Source organism: Mus pahari, chromosome X (genome assembly GCF_900095145.1).
Source record: "Mus pahari chromosome X, PAHARI_EIJ_v1.1, whole genome shotgun sequence".
Lineage (NCBI taxonomy): Eukaryota > Metazoa > Chordata > Mammalia > Rodentia > Muridae > Mus > Mus pahari.
Genome location: NC_034613.1, coordinates 43733067 through 43760448, shown reverse-complemented (window position 1 = coordinate 43760448; position 27382 = coordinate 43733067). Strand labels below are relative to the sequence as shown.

Sequence of the window (27382 nt, the reverse complement as noted above, 5' to 3'; positions counted from 1 at the left end):
GGCTCCCATTTCTGAAGCGTGGGAGGCAAAAGAGGCGGCAGGTTATAGAAATCAATTTGAGCTCCAGAGGGTCCCGCGGGTCATTAGAGCTAATAAGAGATAGAAGCAGCGCCACGGTGGCGCAGAGGGCCGATCCCTTTTCTGAGTCCTGCAGGCGGGCAGGGACCAGGGAGTGAAAAGCGCCATCCCTGCGCTGAGGGGCCCCGGAGACCGGGGCCCAGAGCATGGCGGACTGGACAGAGACCCGGAGCATGTGGAGGTGGAGCAGCCGAGGCCGCCTGGCCAGCTGTCAAGTCCTCATTGCTAGCGCTGCAAAGGCAGCGGCTGTAAATGTAGCCCAGCTGCGCTTGCGGTCCTAGGCGGGAAAAATGACAGCATGAGTTCTGCCACTTCCTGGTTTCCTCCCCTTTCTTCTCCTGTGCTTTCCTCTTCCACATTCTCCCTCCTTCTGTTTTCCCACCCCTGTGCCCCTTTACCTTGACCTTTGTCCTCCTTTCCCACTTCTATGCTCTTTCATTAGTAATATGCCCTGCATTTCCATCTATCCTTAATCAAGCCCCGTGCCTCTTTTTCTTTCTCCCACCTTTGTCTTTCCTCCATCCCCCTTTTCATCCCGCCACCCTCCCATCACCAGCTCTATATCCTCCTCCGCCCGCCCCCCACATCCTTCCTCATCTGCATCCTCCTCTCCTACTTTTCTCCGCCCTCGCGCCCAAGCCTCCGCCCATTAGCCCCCGCCCCCAGCTGCCAGTCCCCAGCAGCTCAGTCCTGCAGTGAGTCCATAGCAAAGCACCAGGAGCCTAGAGCACTGCCGGCTGTGTTGGCTAGCAAGTCTCCGAATGGCTCAGGAGAAAATGGAGCTGGATTTGGAGGCTGACACATCTGAGGGGGCCACCCTGAGACGGTCCAACAGTGCTCCCCTGATCCATGTGCTCAGGTGAGCTGGATTGGGGAGGACGGAGTGTGGGGATCAGAGGTTTGTCCCTGGGCAAGAAGTCTTCCTTCCCGAAAGTGCCAGTTCGAGTTCATCTAGACTCCAAACTGAGGGGTTGACGTCTTGTTTTCTTCATAGTGACTTGGTTCCCTAGATGGAGGGAAAGTTTGACCTCACACTCTGGCCATGTCTGAGAAAGGGACCCTCCCTGTACCTGGGGGCTGTGCTGTGCAGTTCTAAAAGAGAATGTATGTAGAAACCTTCTGGCTCAGCTGACAGGTTGCTTGCCCTGGCTTATTTCCATCAGGGCAAGTCAAGCTGAATCCCCTGAATTAGGCTTGTAACTTGACGCCTGTCTCTAAGAGGTGCTGTTTCTAAGCTGAGTTTAGGAACCCTGGCATTAACAGAGGTTTGCTTTAAGAAATCACAGTTTATCTAATAACTTGGGATTCCATGGTGTGGTCGTATCCTGTTAAGTGATTTGGATTTGTTACAGTGTTTATAGTTTTTGAAGCTGCCTGAAATGCGTTGCAATGGGGGGGAGAGAGAGAGAGAGAGAGAGAGAGAGAGAGAGAGAGAGAGAAGGAGAGAAGGTTTATAGCTTAAGTCAGTCAAACACAGGTTTGAGAAGATAATAGGGAAATCACTCCTTTAATTTTAGTGACACGATGTTGTCTTTTTGTGACACCAGGGAGTTTAAAGTAGAAGCTTGTGATAGAGAAGGCTAGTTGGCTCGCCTAAATGAACTATTGTATTTCACTTTTGTAAGTAGACAATTCTTCTGAGGTAAATTTCAAGACCCCACAGAGAGGGTATTAATTCAGGACAGAGCAGAGGATGGCAGTAATATTAGCCCCAAACCTTTCTTCAAGCACAGTTGAAGACTTGATACTGTTTTGCCTCCAATTGAACTGATTAGAACATCTGTCTTTGACAGAGGGGCAAGTACTTTTTTTTTCTAGATTTAAATACGATTTTGAAGCTGAGGGAATGATGAAGTGACTGATGATGTTGTCCTTGGTATCATCAAGGGGTTTGGGGGTATTTAAGGGGAAACTGTGTCCTTTGTCTCTCATGGCTACCCCACCTCCTCTCTCCTTGTCTTGAGAAAGTCTGGTAAACAAGCCATTTCTAAGGCCTTGGGCTGTCCCACTGACCTGCATTTAGACAATTGAGGAAAAAAACCCACTGTTTTGTGAACCACAATTTAAGTAATTATTTGAAAGATAGCATGATGTGACAGACAAGAGGAGAAGAGACCAGGCCTGGTCTCAATTGTCACCAACTAGCTGTGCTAATGAGTGAGTGAGTTAACCTTTTCATGTCTGGTTTCTCTCTTTAAAATGAGAATAGCTGAAATAGGGATTGTCAATGGTCTCTTAGAGCCCAGCAGAGTTCAGTTTTGAAAATCCTTCAATTCTTATCATGGGCAAAACAGACTGCTAGACACTTAGTGATATTATACAAAGATGAATAAAGCACCTCTCCTGAGTAACTTAATATGCATATGTACATATTTTCCATTTCTTTCCTTTGATCGATTTTCTACTTATGTTGTTATGCTGGGGAACCCCTTTCTTTATTAGAAGGTGGGCTTGGTATGTAGCTGTTTGGTAGTGCTTCTCTGCTTAGCATGTGTAAAGCCATGACTTTGCCACAGGAACGTACAGATATATTTACCATACTGGCATGGTGGTATAGCTCGAGGTAGACCTTTAGATGGGGATATACAAGGCTCTTGATTCCATCTCTAACCCTGAAAGCAAAACTAAGAAGAGTTTTTACCCAACTGTGGTGGTGCACTCTTGAGCCCAGGAGTTCCAAACAAACCTGGACGACACAGCAAAATCCTGTCTTTGAAAAGCAAGGGGCTGTCTCAAGAAGCTTGCCACCCACCAACTTCTGTGAGTTCCAAGTAGGAAATGGTTGCATTATGTTTGTGGAATAGGGAGAAGTTTGTGCTATGCTTTCAAGGGTAGGTGTGAAGAGAGAGGAAGGGTTTGATAGATGACAGTAGGAAGGAGGGCGTGTGAGGTCAGAGGGGAAACATGAACAGAAAGAAAAAAATGCAAACTTCTTCAGTTCCATCTATTGGCTTGGACATCAGGAGTCAGAGGTAGGACAGTCTTAAGTCCCCAGCTCTTCTCAGTTGGTAGCACATGCAGAGCAGTAAAGTAACTCTCACGGCCCTCTGGGGTAAAGAGATGAGCTGTTCACAGCTGACAGGAACTGGTTTGGGGATAGAGTTCTGACCTGAAGCAGCTGGAATGAACCAGTCTGGAGCCCCGCCCTATAGCTCACAGAGCTGTCCCCCAGCCACTGAGGAGATAAGTATCTAGCAAAAGCTTCTGCAGCACACCAGCCTGGCTCGGCCAAGTGGAAGGTAAGGAGTTCCTTGTCACTAGAAAAAGAGGAGCCATTGAAGATTCCATTGTTAAGTACAGACTAGAGGGTGTTGAGTTCAGTTGAAAGATAGCTTCCTTTAGAAGACGCTAATCCTTTTATTTTATTTTTTTTTTTCCTTTGCAGTGACCTTTCACAGGTTTTTGAGCCATATCCACTTAGAACTGGGAGGAACAGTACGGCAATTATGAGCCATCATAGCTTGGTAAGTATCAAAGTAAGTATGTGCAGTGATTTAAATCGGGAAAAATACTTTCAAATATAGCTCTTTCTGGGAAATTATGTGCTGGGCACAATTGTTTTTTGAAAAAAAAAAGATTTAATTTACACATCTTGCTTACTAGTTTTGTCAGGGCCATTCAGCTTTTGGTTCAGAGAGAGCAGGAGGAGAGGGAGAAGGCTTAAAATTGCTTTCATTGCTCTAGGGCTTTGTATTTGTAAAAAAAATTATTCATTGTTATTTATTTCTACTTGCGTCACAGTCGTGAGGTAAATCAGGAGTAACCTCCAAATATAGCCGAGCACAGTGGTCTTTATTTGTCCTGGGATGTAAAAAAAAAAAATCAAGTAGTGCCTGAGTGTTTCTGACATGCATCTGTCAGATAACACTGGTTGTCTAAAATAAAGACCCCTGTAAATTATGTGTTTATATTCCCAAAAGAGTGGATGAGTGTGTATTTTCTCTGTAGCCAGAGCTGTTGGGAATCACTGGATTAGATAGCTGCACTGGGGAAAATTATGAAGAGGTTTTTATATAGTAGCACTTCACATGCAGAGCTCACTCACCCGGCAGCTTTAGACATCTGAGATGTAAGCACACAGACCTCTAAATGGCTGAACTGGATTTCCATAGTCTGTGCACAAAGGTTCATCCATTTATTTATAGGACAGCCTCTCTGACCTCTGAATCATCTAAAATTTATACACAATTATAATAAGCTTCCAACTCAGGGCTGTGTTAGAGGCAGCAAATCAGAAGGGGTTCATTTGGGTTAAAGGTCTGCTAATACTTGCTAGCAAGAGAGGAAAGGGAGAAACAGAAAGCAGACAGGGTTTTTTCCCTCCCACATTGATTGTGGTTTGGCACAAGGGCTGAGAACCTGTTGATAGTCCCAAGGGTGTCACTAGTATAGAAACCTATGGTCATGTTCTTAAGGATCCCTGGTCATTAACCTTTTCCTAATTTCTACCAACATCTACACTTTGATGGTATTTTCCATGTTGCAAAGTACTTTACTCATTTAGTCCATGTAACAGTCTGCATAAAGCAGAGAAGAGACAAGGCAAAAGATATTTTTCCCCATTTAGAAGCTGCAGCAACTGACTCAAGTGACATAAGTCACTTGCTTAGGCTCACCCAGTGGTACATGACAGAGCTGGCACTAGAATAAGGATCTTCCAGTGCCATTCTGACTGCTATAACCTGGTTGAGAAGGGAAACACTATTGCACGCTTTGGAAAGATTTCCACTGAACTAGCTAAAAATACTGAAAGGGATGTTAGCTCTCTAGAGGTTTGATTTGCTTCACCTATTTCCCTGACGATACTTGAAAATATAAGTACTTATTTTTGTTGGCTATATGAAAAATGTTCTTACGTGTTATACAGCTGTGCTCCTGATAAGAGCCGCATAGCAAAGACGGGAAAAACGACTTTGCCTCTCTCCACTTAGCTGTTTTCTAAGAGGTGAAGATTCTTATCCGAGCTGGGTAGGCTCACCTGTCATCACTCCCCATCCTTTTCTCGGTGCCTCATTTTCTAAAGGGCCCTGGTAATTCACTGGTCCTTATATTACCCATCAACCTCATCCTTCTCCTTTCTAGCTTTTTTGCTTCTTTGAAACCTAGTTTAATCCTTCTATCTCCTTTGTCCATGTTCCCACACCACCATGATATTAATGACACTCTATACTAATATTACAGTGTATAGATCTTAATGTGTTCACCCATGTCCCATAGTAACAAGCAAAGAGTAAAATGTTGGCAAAGGAAATGGAAGGGCTGAGATGCTAAAAAGATCAGCACAGGTAGGATCTCCAGAATTTGCCAACCAATTAGAGCCATCCAACATGTGAGCCATCTAAAATGTATACCCAACCAATTAGATACATGTGAGCCATCCAAAATGTATACCCAACCAATTAGGTACATTTGAGCCATTTAAAATGTATACCCAACCAATTAGATACATGTGAGCCATCTAAAATGTATACCCAGTTATAGTAGGCTTCCTCTCAGGGCTCTGTTAGAGGCAGCAAATCCAAAGGGAGACATTTAGGTTAAAGGTCTGCCAATACTTGCTGGCAGTTGATTCGGAGGCCAAATCACATTCCTTCAAAATAATCATAGTCCTGTCACAAAATGTAAGATATAATTCAAGCTGATGGGGTTTGCAGGATTGTAGCAGCCATAATGTAAATAATTACTGTTTTCCATAAGAAATGCAAATGAATGTGTAATAGTATAAAACCAAATAAGACAATTATTCTGCTTAAGCAGCCTTACACTGTTACACCTTTTCTAAACTAACAATTCTGGGAGAAGGAGGACTCCAGCTGCCTGAAATTGTGTTCCACAGTGACCAGGGGAGTGGTGTTGCCTTGAGTACTCAGAGAGAAGTTGAAAAGATGGGTACTGGCCAGGTGTGGTGGCACACGCCTTTAATCCCAGCACTCGGGAGGCAGAGGCAGGCGAATTTCTGAGTTCAAGGCCAGCCTGGTCTACAGAGTGAGTTCCAGGACAGCCAGGGCTATATAGAGAAACCCTGTCTCGAAAAACCAAAAAGAAAAAAGAAAAAAAAAAAGAAAAAAAGAAAAAGAAAAGATGGGTACTTTGAAAGGGAGATTAACTCTCTCCAGGGGCTAAGGTCCCAGTGACTCCTCCATGTTCTCCCAAGCTATATAATCCCTTGTTGTTGTTTAGTCTCTGCCCACTTCCTGCTTGACCACTGTTCAGGTCCGTTCAAAGACACTTCTCATTTCACAGATAATACAGACACCTACCTTTTCGTTTTTAAATTTATTTTATTTTATTTTATTGGTCTTTCCAGACAGGGTTTCTCTGTGTAGCCCTGGCTGTTCTGGAACTCACTCTGTAGACCAGGCTGGCCTCTGCCTCCCAAGTGCTGGGATTAAAGGCGTGCACCACCACGCCCGGTTTTTTTTTAATGTGTGTGTGTGTGTGTGTGAGCCTGCATAAATGAATGTGCACTGTGTGCCCTCATGGGGCAGAAGAGGGTGTTGGATCCCCTGGAGTTGGAGTTACAGGCAGTAGTGAGCTGTCATGTGGGTTCTGGGCATTGAACTCGGGTCCTCTGGCAGAGCAGTAGCTCTTCGCTGCTGAACTGCCTCTTCAGCCCTGACACCTGTCTTTTATGATACCAGTTTTCTTCTTCAAACACCTTTGTGTTCACCTATGGAGCTTCTCCCTGGTGCTTAAGACAGTTCGGGGGGGGGGGGGTTGTTTCTTTTGTTTTGAAGCTCCTGTCACTTTACATAGCTGTTGTCTCCTATCTTAAACACTCAGTCCCCTCCTTGCCAAATATTTGGCTCCCACCTTCTCCTCACACATATTGTCTGGGACAGTGTGGCCCTCTTGCACCTAAGTCTGTCCCTCCTTTCCCTTCTCTGACCTTTGTCAAAGAATAATCTAGCCTTGACTATATCTAGCTCCTTGTCTTCTAATTTCCAGCTAGTTGGTAATCTTGCTGCTTCTACCACAACTCCATTAAGGGTTGTCCTTGAAAATGTCACTAATGCCCACTTAAGTGTCAGTGCCAGGGGGCTCATTCATATCCCACTTGAGCTCTTTGCTTTCTTTAACACCGTTAGCCAGCATCTCCCTAAAGCTCTTAGAAAAAAATTTTCAGCTCTTAAATTATTCTTGTTTCTAGTTCTAAATATAGTTCTGTTCCTATCCCTCCCTGTTTCTGAGCCACTTTGTAGACTTATCTAATATTGAGAAGTTGTCTATTTTATCAATGTTGCATTGAAATTCTGACTTCCTCCACATTTTGGCTCTGCGGATGATTTTGCTACCTTTTGGCATTCTTTAGTTCTCACACTTACACACATATGTATGCTTTCCACCTCAGCCTGCTAGGGCAACCCTGTCTTATGTCCTGACCTGGTAGTTTATCATTTTTCAATGAACTCATTAAAAGTTCAGCAGTAAGCATGTGTTTCTTTCATAATGCAAAAAACTACAACAAAAAAACCACCACCAACAAAACGTTACAAAAGATTTTACTTGTAAAATGTTTCTTGTTTCAAAACCTAGGAGAGAAAAATACAAAAGGGGTGGGTAATGGGTGTATATCTTTTAAGGTAAAATCATGTCTCAGTGGATAATTTTCCTTGAATTAGCTGTTGCCTAAGAAGTCCATTGTTATACCACTTGCTACATTATAATTGTTTTTTAAGTTATAATAGCATAAAGCTTTTTAAGCAGAATAATTGTCTTGTTTGATTTTATACTCTTACGAGTTCATTTGTATTTCTTAGGAGAAAATACTAATTATTTACATCACAACTGCTACAATCTTGTAAGATCCACTGGCTTGAATTATATCTTACATTCTGTGACAAGATGGTGATTATTTTGGAGGAACATAATTGAACTTCCAGATCATTTCAGTTTCATGATGTTAAAAAATGAGGGCTTGGGCTGGATAGATGGCTCAGCAATTAAGAGCACTGACTGTTCTTCCAGAGGTCCTGAGTTCAATTCCCAGCACCCACATGGTGGCTCATAACCATCTGTAATGGGATCTGATTCCCTCTTCTGGTGTGTCTGAGGACAGCAGCAGTGTACTCATATACATAAAATAAATAAACAATTTTTTTAAAAAAAGTATTGCTTAAAAGATGAGGGCTTGAGCCCATTTATAGAGCCCTTGCCTGGCATGTACAAAACCCTAGGTTCATCCCAGCTCTCCATACCAGATATTCAAGAGTTAGAGACTAGAGGATCAGAAATGCAAGATCATCCTCAGCTAAACAGTAAGTTCAAAGCCAGCCTGGGCACCATGGAACCCTGTGTAAAAGAGAAGAAAAGATGATATAAGTGAAAGCAGCAATTATTTTGAAGGTTAACCTTGATTTCTACCATTGATCCTAGAGCAGTGTGCATGCTAGGCAAACATTCTTCCCCTAAAACTGGTCTCCCCTTAACTATTATGACTCATGGTGAGATTAGAGATCAAACCTTAGAGATGATTTACAGCATGGAAGCAAAATGTCCTTCTTGCCATTTTTAAAGTATTTTGGAGAACATTAATCATATAGAAAGTATTATGTTGGGTCTGTTAGGCTATCTTTACTCATTAGCGCATCAGTAATACAAATTGATAGCATTGGCACTGTTTTCTTTCCCATTTCACATAGCTTCTTAGTTTACATTAGTGGAATAATGAATACTTCCAAGGCGCAGTCTTGTTTCCCTTAAATTTACACAGCTTTCCATTCATTTGGGAAAAGTGCTAAAGTCAGTGCCTGTCTAGCGCCAGATGGTGCCGTGAGGTTGGACACCTGGTGTACTTTCTAAAGACTGCATGCGTTGCCTCTAGTGTATTAATGTTTAGGGGTTTGAAGAGCTATGTTTCTAAGAATATGAAGAATTATGTAGGAAGAGGTTTACAGTATAGTGACGAATGCTTTGTGTTACAAAAGTAGTAAATGTTTCCATTTCCTTCCCAGTTGCTGCCACCTTTACCTAATCCTATTCTTAGTACCAGACTGCATCAAATCTGAAGGGTCATTTTAGCTTACTAGCTCGGTCTTAAATTTAAGACTAAAATCTTACAAATTATCAAAGGTGCAGCTCCGGTTAGCTGGAAGCATTACACTTGAGTGTACTCTAAAATCTTGGCAAAGCATGGCTGACGATCTGAGGATGGTAGTTCTGATCACCTGGGATTATTTCAATTTTATTGGAATAATAAGCACATGAATGTTATGATTTAGCACATATGCTTATCCTTATAGGAAGAAGGCCTGGATATGATGAACAGAGAAACTACAAATGAAAGGTTAGTGGTTAGCAAGGCAGGGCCAAGCCCCTGATGTGCCTTGGTTGTAAGCCCTGTTTTTTTTATTTTTACATTTTTTGTTTTTGTTTTTAGGGAAGCACAAGCAGGGATGCAGATAAGCCAGTCATGGGATGAAAGCCTGAGCCTGGTAAAGTGTTCTGATGTGGGCCTTTGTTGTCGTTTTCTAGAAAGCTTTGTGCTGTTCACCTGACTTGGTTGATTCTTTCGTACACTGAGATCCCTTCAGCTTCCACAGTGATTCTTAGTTTTGATCTCTGCTTAGTCAGCAAAATGTTTGAATGTGTTCATTTGTACTCTTCAAAATATAGGTATGTTAGTATAGTAGTACCTAAGATCTGTGATATGCTGAAGGAGAATAATACTTTTATGTTTACAGAGTGATAGTGATTTTGACAAGCCAGAGAAATTATATTCTCCCAAAAGAATTGACTTCATTCCAGTTTCTCCAGCTCCTTCCCCAACCAGAGGATTTGGAAAGGTAGGATTGTTGACAAGATATTAACTGTCCTTTTCACAGTGAGCTGTTTATTCTAATACATATATACAATTCAACTCACTTCAAGTCTCCATAGACTTGAAGAAGCAATGAAAAGCTGTGTCAGTAAATTGGAAAATGTCATATGTATGAGGCGCTTGCATAGCTATGCTGCTTCTGTCATATTTCAAAAGAACCTTTTGAAAAACAACAGAACAAAAGAAAAGCCCCTTTGGAGAACAAGAAGTGCAGTGGCTGTTGTAACAGTGCCTGTGCTTTTTCTAGCAATGCTTGTCACCAACCTTGCAAATGTTTGTGAGCAGCAGCGGGATGCCACCAAGTCCTGTTCCCAATCCAAGACATTTTTCAAGGTATGTGGATGTTAAATGTGGAGACTGGAAAGATGGCTCAGTGGGTAAAAGCACTTGTTCTGTAAGCATGAGGATCTGCAATGAGATCTCAGAGCCAATAGGGAAAGCTTATGGTGGCCACTCATACCTGTAGCCCCAGCACTTGGCGGGCTTGAGACAGGAGATAGCTCAGGCTTGCTGCATGCTTAGCATAACTACAGATGTAGTGAGAGACCTTATCTCCTAGGAATAAGATGGAGAGTGAGAAACCATTTTTCTCTGGCCTCCAAGAGCTTTTACCACACAAGCATATGAACTTGAACATGCACATGCTCCCTCACATTAATTTTATTATGGAATTTTTCAGATATACATCAAAATTGTTAGAACTTCATAATGAACACACATATGCTCACCACTTATATTGAGGCATTAGCAGGCTTGAGACTTAATGCTGATTGATGGATTCATTGTGATACCGAGGCTTGAAGCAAGAGCCCCAGTGCTTAATATTGGTTTATATTTAGAAAACACACACACACACACACACACACACACACATTCATCCACACACTAACATACCAACACCCATTTTAAAGATAAAAGATTATAAATCAAAATGCAAATAATATTTTTAATAAGATGCTTTTCTTTGAGCAATTGTGTGTATTTTGTCTTACAGAATATTTTTTTTTTTTTTGAGACAGGGTTTCTCTGTATAGGTTTGGCTGTCCTGGAACTCACTTTGTAGATCAGGCTGACCTCGAACTCAGAAATCTGCCTGCCTCTACCTCCCAAGTGCTGGGATTACAACTTACAGAATATTTTTAAAATGTCTTTAAAATGCCACATTTTTTCATAACGCCATATGCCAACTCAAATCATCCCACAATACAAGCACTTCGTATTTCTGTCTATATGACTGTCCGTGTTACTTACTTGGGCTATAATACTGTTTGGCTTTCATCTTGGAGGTACTTCATATCATCCTGTTTGTTTATTTGTCAAAGCAGGAGGAGTCAGAGCCCAGTCAAGTGCATTAGGCCCAGTGTTCTTGGTCCTCTGAAGAGAAAAGGTATGGCAACTATGGTTAATGCAATATATATATATATATATATATATCTTTAAAACGGCTCCAAGAGTTGATCCTAAATATTCTTATCATCTACCAGGAGAAAGGCAAAGTAGGTGTGGTAATAGAGGCGTTTATATACGCACCGGACGTGACACTGCACACCTTACTAAGGCTGTATACATTCATGTTAGTAATACTGGGGGAAGGATCCATCTCACTTCTGGCATTGCATTTAGCCAAGCTTGTATTAGAAACTAGAATTCTGGTCTGAAATGAACTCACAGAATTACTTTTTTTCTAAAGAAAAGTTAAATATTTTCAACATGTTCTATGGGTACTAAGTTATATAAATTAACCATTTTATGTTGTCTATATTTTATAATTCATATATGAGTCATATTCTTATATTCATGTTATCAATATACATTACAAAAATAATTGCTTTTTAGTGATCTGAATCTAACAGATGCACAATTTGACTTGTGCAGAAATCTACACTGGCATAGCAGATAGATCTGTAGACATGGAATTTGCTCAGGTGGGATTCACTTCCCTATCAGCAAAGTATGTGTCAGCAAAGTAAAGTCTTCAAATATTCCAGTCTATAAAGGTTTTCATGTATATTGGTACTGTCTCCATAGCTTATTTTGAACCACAAAGCACTAACATTTTCTCAGTTAGCAGTAGTTTTAGATGGTTATGTAAGGCCCCTGGTAGCATCTGTTTCTTTAAACATGACCGAGATAGTTGATACTGGTTTAGCCATTATTCCTGGCAATTTGACTGTACAATTAGAAGTGCCAGGCACCGTTTTATTTTGCTTTTTGTTATTAGTGGTTTGGCTTGGTTTGGTTGTTACTCAGGCTGGCAGTGAACTCTTGGTCATTTGGCTTCTAGCTCCCAATTGTTATTCTAGGTGGGTGCTAACCATATCTACCTCGTTTTCTGTTTTCTTTTTGGATCAGTATAGAAAGTAATGGGTTTCTTTATGTGTTTTACATGTACTTAGTTACGTCGATCCTCCTCTACCATCTGACGTCATCCCTTTCTTCCCCTAGTGCCCTCTCTAGGTACTTTTCTTATTTGTATCTTTGACCTCCCTTTTCTGCTCTCCACTGGAGACCTCTTTTTTTCTTCTTAGACCTTTCCTAGTTTCATATTCTATACCCACACCCACACTTACACATAAATGCACATATATAAAAATTTAATCTGGGATATCCAGGTTTCACAGGCCCACATAGTTACTTATACATACTTTAAAAAAGATTTTTGCCTGCATATATGTGCATCACATGCAAGAAGTGCCTGTGCAGAGCAGAGTGGGTATTGGATCCTCTGGGAGTTTGAGCAGATAGATGGCTGTGAGCCACCACTGGATGCTAAGAACCAAGCCTGGGTCCTTTGCTAGTGCTGCAAATGCTCTAAGCCACAGAGCATGGCATCTCTCTGGCCCACATCTACCTAATTTTTTAAAGGTGTCCCAAACACACATTGGAGAAAAAAATAACAGACTCTTTAGCAAGTGCTATTGGGAAAACTGGACATCTATATGCAGAAGAATGAAACTAAATACTGTACCAAAAAGCAATTCAAATTTGATCAAAGACCTTAATATAAAACCTGTAATACTGGAATTGCTAGAGGAAAGCACTTAAACCTACAGGTATAAGCAGATGCCATTGTAAAGAATAGTTTTAACAATTTCCTTAAGAAAAAAAGTAATCCAGGGTCTGAACAGATGGTTCAGTGGTTAAGGGGGCATACTGCTCTTATAAAGGGCCTGAGTGCTGTTTCCAGCACCTACGATAGGTAGCTTACAGCCACCTGTAACTTCAGATCCAGGGGGAATCTGATACTGCTGACTTCCAAAGGCTCCTCCACTCATGCACATGCCAACACTAATGCAGACACACATGCATAGCTAAAAATAATAAAAATAAATCTTTAATTTTTAAAAAGCAATTCAGCTTAGTGTGGAGATTTATGCCTGGAATCCTGTACTTGGAAGGCTAAGACAATAGGACTGCCAGGACTTGGGCTATCCTGGGCATAGTGAGTTCCAGGCCAACCTGGACACCGTGAAACAAAAGGCAGGAGGGCAGGCTAAAGAGGTGGTTCAGTGGCTGGAATGACTACTGCTCTTGCAAGACCTGGCCTCAATTCTAGTTCCACGGGATCTGATACCGTCCCTTGTGCCTTGTACCTTCTGCATGCACCAGGCATGTGCACATACATATTCAGGGCTAAAACATTCACACACAGAAAAATAAACCCTCAAAATTAAGCAATTCAGATCACCTTCAGAACCAATAAAATACTAGGAAAACGGCGTTGGTGAAGTCTTTCAAGTCCTAGCACACACACATTCAGAAGTATTATATTTAAGACAACTTAGAATTAAGGCACCAAACAGTTGTATCGTGCCACACAACTGTGTACTCATAGCACTTGGGTGGTGGAAACAGGAGGATTAAGAATTCAAGAGTATTTACCTTCTTTGGAGCGATTTCAAGGTCAACTTGGCCTCATGAGGCTCAGTCTCAAAAAGATCAAATAGGGCTGAGGGTATAGCTTCATTGGTAGAGTACTTGCCTAGCTTGTACGAAAGCTGGAGTTGGCTCTCTACTGTGACATAAGGAACTTGTTGGTGCATACCTGTACTCACAGCACTTGGTGGGTGGAGGCAGGGGCATCAGGAAGTCAAGGTCATTCTCTGCTAACTGGGAAGTTCAACACCAGCCTAGGATGGATACATGAAACCTTGTTTATGAAAGAAAGAGGGGTGGGGAGACATAAAGGTCCAGAGACGGGCTATGGGGAGGATATACCCAGCATGTTGTTACACATATTTGTAAGTTAGAGGCAGGAGGATCACTGTAGTGGAGAAAGCTGCCCATATTCCAGTGGACAGCCTCAAACTCATGCACATATAAAAGACACTAACTGGATTTAATAGGTTATAAAATAATAAGGAAGACATGAAATTGGAATGTGAATATGGGGGAAAGACTCAGGGAGAGTAGGTGAGGGAAATTGGGGGTGAATATGCTCATATTTAATTTTATACACATATTAAATTCTCAAAAATATTAAAGATGATAATGCTTTGGAAAGTACATCTTGATAGTGCCAGTAACTGTATTTAGTGAGTAAGGTCTCTTTATTTAATCTTGCAAGCAATTATTTATAACCTTAGGAATGTTCTTAGGAGTATTAGGTGAAAGTACACTTTAAGCTAAAGCTATTATTGTTGTTATTATTAAAGTAAATTCTGTCCAGAAATTTAATGGAATTAGTGTTTTTTAGTAGCTATTCCAATATTTGCCAGTAGGTGGAGGGGTTCTTTGCTAGAGTTTCAAACCTTGTAGTTTCAAAGCTGCATATTAAAGCACTGAACAAAGCAAGTTAAGAAACAGTGTTCATGAACTTTAGTAATTTTCACAATAGCTCAGAAGAAAAATAATATGATTTAATTCATAATAGGGGAAAATGAAACCTTCATGTGTTCTTCTTGGATCTTTTTCTGTCCTAAGTTTAAAGTTCAATTCCATGGTTCTGCTGAGGTATAGACATGCTCGATAATTTTTGCTTGCTTCCTTGCTTCTTTTGAGACAGAGTTTTACTTGTAGTTCAGGCTGCTGTGGCTTTTTGGGTAGCCCAGTTGCTCTCAAACTTGGTGGTTATATTCCTACCTCTACCTCACAGATGCTGGATTACAGATAGATTCACATTTATCTTAAATTGTCATTTCTATTTTATTTTTAAGCTCAGATAAACACCATCAAATTTTAAAAACATGCTCATTAACAGAGCTTGGGGCAGAGAAGAGGCAAACAACCCTCAGTAGATAGCAGCCAGATGTTAAGCACTATTCCTGTTGATGTTGTTTTTTGATTACTAGTTCTGTGAAAATCTATAGGGTTGAGTAAACCAGCGTAGTTCCAAATGTGTGAACTGAATTATTCTCATTGCTTTCTCAAAGCTGTACTTTCAACTATATTTCATTTATAGTATATCATCCAACTGAACCTTATATTTTCTACCCTATCAGAAAATACATTTTGTTGCTGTCTCAAGAAGTGTTAAGATATTACAAGATATAAAATAAATATTCTTTGCTAGTCATAAAATATTTGCTGTGAGTTTTAACTGTTTGGGAATACCTACTTTATTTCCACAATTGGTTCGTTTTTATTTAAGTTGTTTGATAAAAATCATTGTTCTCTCTTATTAAAGTGCATGTGTGTATAAAACATGTGCGTAATGCACAAAAATTAAAGTTATTAATATTTGGCCAAAGTATATAGAAGTATATTTCTTTTATGTTAAAGCACATAGGAAACTGACCATTATGGAGGGGCTGTTTTGAGAGATGACCTTATATGGTGGGTGTGAGCTGACCTGGAAGTAGATGTAGCCCAGGGTTGAGCCCTTGCTCTTCCTCCCTGTCTCTTGGACTCTGGACTCCTGGCACATGCAGGGACTTTTACACAATAGCTAAAAGTAATCTCATTTGACTAAGCAACTATCACCATCATTTAGCCCCAACCCCATGTTTGTAAAATTGTTTTGTGATAGCTATATTTCTTTTGTTGTAGGGGAAATGGAGACAGAAAGCCAGCCTAAGAGACCCTTCCAAGGCACCACCAGCATGCTGTCTTCCGATCCTGCACAATTGTCTGATTTCAGTTCATGGTAAAAATGAAATTTAGAAAATCCTATTAGGGTATGACTCACACTTAAAAAGAACCACATCGAAAGAATATTGAGATAATGTAAAATATAATCCATGCTCACATAGGGGGAGTCTCCACGGAGGTGTAAGTGATTTTGAATGACCAGGTTCTCTGAAAGCCCCAAGTACTACTTTGGAAGTGTATGTATCCTTTTTGCACCTTTAATTTCGTTCCTATTCTCTGTTAGGTCAGCCTTTCTCAATGGATGGGGTGGTGTGCTGTAGTATCATCAATCGACTGCTCTGAGAAAGAGCCTCTAGGTTACTGTGGAGAAAATGTACATTGATTGTCACTGCTTTGCTTGCATTTCAAGTTCCATGCTGTTCACTTCTAAGACATGGCTACATCTTACCTATGTGTATCAGTCGAACTTTGGATCACTATGACAAAGCCCTTGTCATAAATGAGGGAGGAAAGAGTTCTTTCTGCTCATGGTTTTAGAGGTTTCAGTCTGATGTTCTCAGATTCTCTTGATTCTGGGTCATCATGGCAGTAGGAACATCTGGCAGGGGCTGCTGCCCTCATAAAAGCCAGGAAACAGAATGAAAGGAAGAGACTGTGGACAGGGTATGACTTTCATGTTCATGCCCCAGTAGCTTCCCTGCTCCAAATAGGTTCCTCCTCCTAAAGTTTCTGCCACCCAAAATAGTACCAGTACCCAGGCAACCAAGCATTCAACACTTGAGCTGGTGTGGGACATTTCATATTCAAAACATTATGCCTGTGGTATTTACTAAGTAATGTGATCTATTGTGGTAAAAACTTCTTAGAAAATTTATAGTAGTCATTCACAATGCTCATTAAGATTGCAGTTTCTCTTTGCATTTTGAAACACAATCTTATTCTATAACCCAGGCTCACCTCAAGCTCATTGTGTAATCAAGGCTGGCCCAGAACTTCTCTCTCTCCTGCTTTAGCTTCCTGAGTGCTGGAACCATGGGCATGTACCATCAACCCCAGCTTAAATGTGAGGTTTCTTAGTAACAGTTACTAATTCTATGGTCCAGGCCATATGACTGATGGCCGTTCTCATTCTAGTTTAGGTCTGTAATGTAAGGGTTTTCAGTGATTTATGAAAGAATTGACTTCTTTTCCTATTCTTGAAGTTGAGCAATTGGATGCTGACAGACATCTGGGAGGAAGGCATAGTAGCAGTTCCTAGGTAATATTTTGTAATCTTTCAGGATATTCTAGTCAACTTGCTGAGTACTCATTCTATATACAATTGCATAACACCTTTTAGGCCTTTCTGTTCCCTGGGTTTTAAAGATGAGAACCCTTTTTTAAAAGCTCATAGGGGCACTCACTTTAAACATAGAATGGTACTCTCCAAATGGAAAAAGTATAAAAGCCATTCACTCCTGTAAGGGTCGACAGTTCCTTCTTCCCAAATTGTATGTGTATTATTTTATTTAAGATAACTTGCACTTGGAGGTGAGCAAGTCCTAGCTGATTATCTTTCAAGAGACTTGCTGACTAGTACTGTTGGAATGCCTTCTAACTCATTCCTATTTGTATCTCCCACTGTCTCTGTGCCCTTGGTAGCTCAGTGTGCTAATTGTGGTACAGCGTGTCTTCCCAGATATGTAGAGATTGCAGAGAGCAGTTCCTGAAGCTGGTCAAGAGGCCTAGTGAATGAAACTATATACCTGCTGCACACTGCATGTGACTTATGGTAAAGTGTGAGTATAGGCACATGACTATAAATGGATTTGCATATCCAGTTGTTTATCAAGTGATCCAATGAGAAGAAAGTTCCCAACATTCTGTCAAGCAGAAAACAAAGATAATGAGGAGCTGGGTGTGTAACTCAGTGGTAGAGTGCATGTTTAGCTTATACAAGGCTCTGTGTTCTATCTCCAGCATGGCAAAAAATGTATGGTCAGATTTATATATATTTATATTTTATGTCCTTTTTTTTACATTGCCACAAAATAACGAAAGAAGTTTATGCAAATTAGAAAGCAAGGCTAGGGAGTTGGTTGTGGTAGCACTGGCCTGTAATCCTAGCACAATGCAGGCTGAGGCAGGCTGCCATGTTGGAGGTCAGCCTAAACTACATAGTGAAAAGGAATAGCCTCAGCTCTGTAGTAAGACTGTATCAAACAGGAAGGCATAGCCCAGTAATCGAAAACTTCTCTAGCATGCTTGCAGCCCCGAGTTTGATCCACAGCAATATGAAAATTCAAACCAAAATGAAACAAGAAAGAAAAGGAAACATAACTGTATGTATTTGTGGTTCTCACTCCTTGTGTGGGCATTCATAGTTTAAGCCCCACAGCCTTAACTGGCTATTGCAGCGCTGTTAGTGCAAACCATAAATCTACCTGTAATAGCTGTGCAAGTCCTGGACACATGGACATTGATGTTCAATAAAACTTAAAGTGAATGGGTGGCTTTAGGTACATGGTGATTACCTTGTTTCAAAAAGAAAACAAAAGCAAAACAGAAAAATATCACCCAAAAGGTATTTGCCTAATTCATGATCATTTATAGATTGTGGAAGCGTGGCTCTAGTACTGACTAATATTAAAGAAACTTATTCTTCACAATTCACAAAAAGTAAGCTCTCAAGTGCTAGCCACATCTAGTGGCACATGTCTATAAGCCTGGGTACTTAGGTTGGAGGGATCATAGAGCCTAGGAGTCGTCAGCCTGGGTTACATAGGGAGACTCCCCTCCCCCAGACAAAACCAAACCAACAACTAGAAAGATGGTTCAGTGGGTCAGAACACTTGCTGTGCAAGCATGACGCCCAGCGGCCTCCTCTATGCACATGCATGCAGCACGCACACAATACATCTGTAACACCTACATAAAAGCCAGGCATGGTCACACAGGCCTATAACTCCAGTGCTCAGGGAGAGGGAAGAAACAGATGCATCACTGGTGCTTACTGATTAGCCAGCATAGCCAGGAAACTGGCAACTCTAGGGATAAGACACAGTACTAAAGCAGCCCACCCAATATCCTCTGGCCTCTGGTCTCTACATGAGCAGTGATGAACATGAATATTCATGTGCACACACATGAATGCACTCCACATACAAATGCATACACGAGCCTTGCAAAAGCAGTTAATTAACTTTCAAGTAATGTTTTTAGTTGAATTTGTGAAGTCTCAAAGGATCTTAAAGCTTAAAATTGTATTAAGATCTGTGGAGCACCTTATATACTAAGGATGCTGACATTTATGTCTACAGTGAATAAATTTTGTGTGAGTTACTCTTAATATTAAATCGGGATTCTGCATTTTCAGAAACATCTGTCTCTTAATGCAGTTCAATTGGTCAAAATCAGACATCCATATTCTTAGAGATGGAGCCAGAGATAGGAACCACCTGTGTCCTTATTTCTGCTGCTAAATATGGCAATCTACTTGATAATGAAAGTAAGGACCCTTTCTTTTAGAGAGTATCTCAAAGATCTGATAACTAGCAGATATGATCTCATCTTTTAAAACTTTTCTTTATTCCCTGTCCCATACCACAAAGAGAAGGAAAAGATGCATTTTATAGTTTTTAAAGTTTATGTGCTACTTAATAATCTTTAAAACTGACATCTTTAAAGTATAAATTAAATTAGAACTTTGAATGTAAACCCATTTAGGCTTTGTATCCATTTGGGCATACTTTTTATTTTCTTTTTTTCCCCCTAAAAATACAAAGTCCTGAAGTCACTGTCAACAGAATGAAGGGAACCTTGCTAACTACAACGCTGGAATTAAGTCATTTTATATTTAGTATTTGTGAACAGCAAGAGTTTGAGCATAATTTAGAAGTATGCCTTGTATGGTACTTTGATTGATTTTTTTTTCATATTAAGAATTCCCCTACTGTTCCTCATTCAACTGGGAATAAGACTGTATGTGTCTGTAACACTGCAGAGCAAACTAAGGTATTTTCAGACTCCCTAGCCCTGTGGTAAAAATTAAGTGGTACCCTGTTTTGCCCATAAGAGGAAAAATTCTTGAGTTTTCATACCCAGCACGTCAGTGTTTAATGTGATGGTTAATATTAACATTTTGAGTTACATTTATAGTTTGAGTTTTTTCATTACATAGCCCAGACTGGTCTGAAGTTTAGTGTGTAGCCCAGTCTAGTCTTGAACTTCAGATTTCCCTGCCCCAGCCTCATGAGTTCTGTGCCTACAGGCATGTGCTATCACACTCTAGTTGCACAAGTTCTCATCTACATGGACCTAATTAATGATTAATCATTATTTTTAAATTTTTTAGGTAGAATTCTTACTCTTTATCCAAACCTAGGCTTAAACTCACTGTGCAGCCAAGGATGGTGACCTTGGACTCCTGGTGCTCCTACTTCTGCCTCTGAAATGCTGGGATTCCTGGCATGTATCACCATGCCTAGATCATTTTCTACATTTATTTTTATTTATCTGTTTTATTTATTTATTTATTTATTTATTTATGTGGGGCATGCAAATGTAGAGATCAGGAATTGGTTCTGTCCTTTGAACTCAGGTTGTCAGGCTTGGCAGCAAGTGCCCCTACCCACTGAGCCATCTCACCCCACCAGTCCTGGCTGGGATGAATTAGTTCCCTTTTAATCCAAAGAGTCCTATGTCTGGTCTGAATTATCTTTTCTTTCCTATGATTGTCTAGCTTTGGGCCCCTAGTGAAAGGAAGGCTCATTACCATTAGCACTCTCATCAGAGGTTATGGAAGTAAATAAAAAACTCAAATTGAACCAGAATCGATTGCTTTTCGAAGCTCTGGTATAAGATGTGACGGTAATCCATACAATTTATGTTCACACAGTAATCCCCGTGGATTCTACAGTTGCACAAGTCCTGATCTACATGGACCTAATTACTGATGGGGGTGCCATGGCCTGCAGCATCAGCTCCCATGGCCATGTGTTCTGCCAGGTTAACTAGAACAGAAACCCAGTCTTAGTGCAGTGGCGATATCTACTTTAAGCTTTACAAGGTTTTGAAGGTAAATTGTGGTGGAGACAAAGTATAGCTATACCATATGTGTGACAGTTAGAAAAAATAGAGACTTTCATGTGTAGTGGTGGAGAAGACATTTTGAAATATTCAGGGTTTTTTTTTCCTAGTTGGTAATGTCTCTGTCAGCTTTTTTCTAGTAAGTAATCAACAATGTTAAGAAAAACATTTCACTGCACAGTCTTAATTTTGTTCTGGAATGAGTTCAGGAGTCACCTAAGCTAGCAGGTCCTGGTATAGAAAACCTTCTAGTCCTGGGCTCGCGCTCGCCCTGCTGCTTGCAATAAGGAATTCTTTCTTTATCTTCAGATTATCTACATGGTGGCCAAATTTTAATCTAAGTCTTTTTCTTCCTGCCAAATAGCATAGAGCATGCCCTTGTGCTGCTCAGCCAATATGTGCTTTAGGAAAGTCAATTCATTTTAATATTAGTATAGGCAGAAAGCTGCAGGGGAAAAATTCACATATGTTCCCAAGGCAAATAGAAAGGTTCTTTGGATTTTCCAGTGTCTTGGATTATCTGTGCAACTTTTTTACAGTTGTTGAATAATTCATATTTTTGGACCAGTTGGCCATGTGGTTTAGCAAATATCAGAGCCAACTGAGTTTTCCAGACTTCTTCCTTAAAAGTGATACTATTAATGATGCATTTGACAGCCGTGTGCATAGTGGAGGAGTAATGTGGACAATACTATTTCTATTTTTTAATTTTAGTCTTCCAAAACCTATTTGTAATCTGTCTCCACCTAAAAACAACCCACAGGCAACTGAAAGAGATGATGGAGGGGACTGTGGTGTAGCTTCAGTGGTGACATGTTTGCTCAGCATGAATGAGGGCCTAGGCCCCATCCTTAGCACTGCAGGTAAAATCATGAAAGGAGGAGATGGCATTTCACATGAGTACAAAGGCAAGAGAGGAACAGTTGCCTTTCAGGAGGACAGTGTAGGCCCGAGACTTACAAATGTACTATAAGCTTCTTTACAATGGAAAGAAATCAACTTGGAAACTTACACAAATAATATTAAAGGTGTAATATTTCGATTCCACTTACTAGAATAAAATGGAGTTTTGCCAAGGAGCTAGTGGCAGACTAGAACCCATATTTCCTTCTCTAAGTCTATGCTTTTCTTCCATTTCAAAAAATAAAAAAGTGTCTGTGTAAACTTAAACTGTCGGATTACTCCTTCAGTTCATCTCTCCCTGTGTACTCTTGACTCTACCCTGCCTCTGTGATTCCAGACCTATCCTTGCTTCTTCTAACCCTTCCTGAGTAAATGCTACGCATCCTTCACGTCAGAACACAAATCTCACTTCGGAGAATCCCTTCACTGTGACTGCAGGTTAGATAAGGTTACCCATATGTCAGACTCTCATACCCCCTGGATCCTTTTCCATTTATCACTCAGGTCACGAAGGGTAATTATTTTCATATGAGCCTGAGTATTGAAATCTCTGTCTCCTCTACTATCCTGTAAATTCAGCGAGGCTGGGGACCTTGTCTGTCCTTTACATCATTGTCCTTCAATTATCTAGGTACCTTCTACACTTGGCAGGCACCTAGTAAATATTAGAAGAAGGGAATGAGTACATTCAAGGCAAATACAGAGCATAGATCTACAATACCTGGGAATCGAACCAAGAAAGGCAACTTGATGTCAAGCAGAGGGTTTTGGTTCCATGAAAAATATGAAGAACCCAGGTTTTGAAGGCAGACCAGGGTTGATTTGTGGGCATCTGGGCTGGTTGGAAAGCATGTCCTTGGAATTGCTTATGGAGGCCCTTGGTGTCCAAATCAGTTTCAGAGGGAAGATGAGAGCAGAAGCCAGTTGTTTGGATTAAAGAAACGTGATGGAGACTGTGAGAAGAGGGCATTTCAGCAGCTTAGCTGGAGAGGAACTCAGAGGTGGAAGAAAAGGAGGCTCTTATGGCTAGCAGGAGATCTTTGGATCTGTAAAAAAACAGGAAAATGGATTCATAAAATGAGAAGATTAGTAAAGACATGTACGTAGAGGGGAAAATCATTCAAGATATTTGCCTTGAAGCCTCTTGGAAGTGAGCAAGGAAAATGGTCAGTTTCGGGCAGTTGAAAGACTTTCCTCAAAAATAGAAGTAATATTTCTGAAGGCACACTCAGCAAGGTTGAGAACAAATAGTTTCCTAACTATTAATAACAGAAGTTATTTTTGCTCTGAGACTCTGAAAGGTAAGAAGATAAATATGAAGATAGAAATATTTCAGACAGAGGTCAGGAACCCCCCCTCACAATGAACCTGGCATGGCAAGAGGAACAGTTACCATATGTTAGATAGTCAGGTGCCTCCAGAGGGATAATCAAAGTATATGGGACAGTGTGGCAAGTCTCACTTTGGGTTTCTGTGGTTTTATGAATTTCACAGTCCCTCAACATGGTGTAGTATGCATTTCAGTGCTGTGGCCTTTATGCTTCTTATTATTTACCAATGCTGTACTGATGCCTGTGTCCATGAAGTCATGTCATTGCATGTTATGTTGACCCTGATACATGCATTCGCTTATAATTCTTTTTGCTTTGTCCTCAGTTCAGATATTTTGGATGGCAGTAGTGTCAGCAGTGGCTTGTCCTCAGACTCACTGGCTACAGGCAGCGCTCCTGCAGAGTCTCCAGTAGCATGCTCCAATTCATGCTCTTCGTTCATCTTGATGGATGATCTCTCACCCAAGTGACTTAACCATTTCTGATTGAGTGTTTTAACTGATTCCCACATAAAACATTCAGTGAGGAATGCGGAGAACTTTGATCCACAATGGGGATTAAAGTTTGGCAGATTGCAACCATTCCAATGATGCTCCCATTCGTGGGCATCTCTCCTCTAAAGTTCAATTTTGCAAGCAGAGTCACCTTACTAACATCTGTTTGGGCTGATCTCATTTTGCGTTTGATGACTAAATCTCAAATACACATTTCTGATTGCTTGGAGGACTTTTTCCCTAGTGCCTCAAAGAGCACCTACTTTCAAACATTTAAGGGGAGCATTCATGCATGTTCTCTATAATTGTTCTTTTCCCTAGCAGTGGCAAAACAGAGTTAATCAGAAATTCTCTTGCTTGAGAGATTTATAAAAATTCTCTGTTGACTACATACTTTCCCATCTCTTTATTTCATGGTAATATTCAAATTGTTTTTGATTATATCAAATTTTCATTTTGTCTGCATCAGCTTTAAAGAACATTGTTTTGTTTCCCTTGCCTGTTTGACCTGCTTCCTTGCCATTTCTCACCAAGGGGAAGAAACCCATAGTTGCTTCCATCACCATCATTCTTGCTTCTTTGCTATTGGAATGTGTGCAGTGAAGTCTGATTTTAGAATGTAGAATGAACTAGATTTGCAGGATGCCTGCGTTAATCAACTCAGGTTCTTAGGACTTTGCTACCACAGTTGCTATTTCTCTCCCCAAACCTGGTGCCTTAAGGAATATATAAAATATCGTTGATATTTCTAGGTGGTGTTATCAAGGAGAAGAAATTCCTGCCTTGACCAGATGTGTGGAGCATCTACAAATGAACGAATAGTTATTTACACAAACCACTGTACAAAAGCAAGCAAGCGTCCATGAAGCTGTCAGTGTCTTGGGTGCCTTGGGGTACATTGCCGTCCTGTAGGGAATATGTGTCGTAGGGTCTTGTGGAAATGGAAGCTTTCTGTATGTGAGTGTTATTCTGTTTGATTTTTTTCCCCCGATTCCTTGTTGTCCTTGAGTTTGTTCTGTCATGTGGTGACCTGGTGTTCTTGGTTTTTGTGCTGTGCTAGAGCCAGAACCCTCTTCTTGTCCTTGTTGTCCTATAGAGGTCATTTTAATATCTTAATATCAGTTAAGGAAGCTTTGAGGAGCTAAAAAGGTCAGTACTACTGTGCCCTCTGCTTCCAGAAGTGTTTTGAGCTCTAAGCAGTGTATATGCAGTGTGACGTAACATATACTCTGTAATTTTTACAAAAGAAAACTCCTGACTAAAATATTTAAGAAATCCACGTGTGATCTATTGTGGCAGTATTTATTATGTATTACACTAGAAATGGTGTAATAGTGCAATGTTTGTGCTGTTAGATTTAATGTGTTCAACCTGGTGGATGGACTATTGTTTAATATTCCCACTAGAATCGTGATATTAAGTGAATGTAAAAAACAAACAGAAAATGATTAAACATATGTCTTTTGAAATCTAAAGTCCTTGGAGGTGATCTGAAGGTAGTGAGCTTGAAGCAAAACCTCTCTTCTAGTTATCAGGAAACATCACTTAGCTTGCTGCACTTCCATTATAGAATCGGGTCTTAAGTTTACATTGTAATCACTGTCATAAAAGCTATTACTGGCCTGAGTTCTCATGTTTCTTTAGCCTGTGAAAAGCCCCTAATCCTCCAAACCTAACATAAATGTGTTGTTATAAGACTCGCCCACTTGTGTGCTATTTTAAAGAAACATTTCTTTGATAGCACTTGGTGTATCCACTCTGTTAATGAACCATATTCAAAGGCTTTTGCCTTCATAATGATAAGAGATGAGTTTTTCTTTCAGGAGATTTGTCTGCCTTCACTCTTCTGTCTTATTTGCCTTAAAGGGACACTTTGCAGTTCAAATTTAGAGTCCAAATTTAGGACTCTTAAGAAATAATCTTTGAAATGTAATGATACCTAAATTTGTGTTTAAAATTCAATGATAAGGTAAAACCAGAGCAGAAAATTGAAACTGTCCCAATGGTATGATGAGATCAAAGAGGCAGGAGGATTAACTTTACTGTTTTAGATCAACTCTTTTACTAATGATTCTAATTGAGTGTTTTCAATTTGTTCCTTCTCAATTCCATACTCATCTACAATTCATTCTTATTACTCTTGCTTCCCACCCTCCTGCATCTCTGTCCCAACCATCAGTCACCACTTCTTCTTACAGATTCCTTTACCGCATTCTTGTCTTTTTCGTTGTAAAGTAACCTTTTGTTATTGTTGTCTTCTATATTGTTTAAATGGACTAGAAAGCTAAGTTTGTGCAGGGATTGTTTTGAAATAAATAAAACTGGTAATATGCTAATCCACAGAGCAGCTTTGTTGACAGTACCCCTTTATTTTTATATAAAGTCTAATATTTGAAATGTAGTTCTTGTTATAAAGTAAAATTCTTTCTTCCTATTCTCATATTATATCATATATTTTCAGCTTCTCTTTGAAAACTACTACAAAAAATGAAAGCATAATAAAATCCTATAGATACTGGTTTTGCTTGACTGACTTATAAATCACTGTTTTATGATAACTGCTTTTGGAATAATAGAAAGTTTTGTGAAATGTTGACCAAGTGTATACCCTACGATTGTGAATTTAATAAAGTATATATACGTGTCTAAAAAGATGGAATCATAAAAGTCTGCCTCTCTTATTCCTGTTGATGATATTATTTTCTGTCCCCATATCCCAGGAGCTTATTCTCTGTTTCTGGGAATAGGTCAAGTTTTGAGTAAAGGATTATCCCGCACACAGAAACTAATAGGTAGCTCTATTCTAGTTCAAGCTGTCTATCCCAGCAGAGAAGAAATCTCTCCACGTGATCTGTCAATTCTTCAGGAGTACTTTGTCACATTCAACAATTTAGATGGCTTTGGCCATGGTGACATATTTCTTGCTTGCTTTCAGTTTACCTTTAAAGAAAACCTCTATAAGCCTCTATAAACAGGCAAAAATAAAGACTTTAATGCATGTTTCACATTATAAACACTTGATTTTAATTTTAGTACTTTTAAAAGAAATAGACAACTTGCCTTTAAAACAGTACATTGTGAAATAATTTCTTAAGGCCAGAAAAACTGCAAGAACACCTCAGTTCGCAGTTTTTAATACTGGGCCACAATTGTTTGATCACTCTTTCTAAATATATGCCCCCACACTTTCTGTGTTTGTATGCATGTGTGTGCATAATTTCTTAGCCATGCAGGAATAGTCGTAGACATGATACTCTATTACTATGAAATGCTTCAGAGTAACTTTCCTAAATATATAAACATTTGACCCACCCACTACCATGTTACAACTATCAATATGACCATTAAATCTGAGGGTCTGTTTAAATTTTGCCTATTTGAATATCCATGTTTTTTTCTGGCCTAATGGCATAGTGGCTACCTATGGGTGATTCTAATCCCATCATTCCTCCAATGTTTGTTAGCTGTTTTATTATGAAAGAGGAATTCCCAGCCACAATATATTAACATCTGTGTAGATTCACTGGTCACTGGTGTGTTCTAATAATCCATCACCATTACTTTGGTAGTTGATTTGGACAGTGAGAACCCTCTAAACATTCTCTCTCTCTCTCTCTCTCTCTCTCTCTCTCTCTCTCTCTCTCTCTCTCTCTCTCTCT

At 40.1% G+C, this 27382-nt stretch overlaps 1 protein-coding gene across 6 annotated transcripts; it reads left to right on the top strand.

Moving 5' to 3' along the window:
* Fam122b (family with sequence similarity 122B) lies at positions 1-26388 on the top strand. Of its 6 annotated transcripts, none has more exons than XM_029534467.1 (10): positions 631-937; positions 3464-3542; positions 9321-9364; positions 9458-9512; positions 9762-9863; positions 10146-10231; positions 11224-11285; positions 15887-15983; positions 23555-23695; positions 24476-26359. In XM_029534467.1, exons 1-10 carry the CDS (start codon positions 840-842, stop codon positions 24543-24545), a joined length of 834 nt encoding a protein of 277 aa, XP_029390327.1. In that variant the 5' UTR covers positions 631-839; the 3' UTR covers positions 24546-26359. The 6 variants fall into 6 exon arrangements, with proteins under 6 accessions (XP_021043338.1, XP_021043339.1, XP_021043341.1 ...); XM_029534466.1 differs by having other exon boundaries at positions 11221-11285; XM_021187679.1 differs by having other exon boundaries at positions 1-937; positions 11221-11285; positions 23555-26388.
* The last annotated feature ends 994 nt before the right edge of the window (positions 26389-27382 follow it).

Excerpts from the sequence above, each read along its gene's own strand:
- Fam122b (XM_029534466.1), top strand. The coding sequence starts at position 840 with ATGGCTCAGGAGAAAATGGAGCTGGATTTGGAGGCTGACACATCTGAG. Across the intron at positions 938-3,463 it reads CCCCTGATCCATGTGCTCAG|TGACCTTTCACAGGTTTTTG; the intron begins GTGAGCTGGATT and ends TTTCCTTTGCAG. Across the intron at positions 11,286-15,886 it reads TGGTCCTCTGAAGAGAAAAG|GGGAAATGGAGACAGAAAGC; the intron begins GTATGGCAACTA and ends CTTTTGTTGTAG.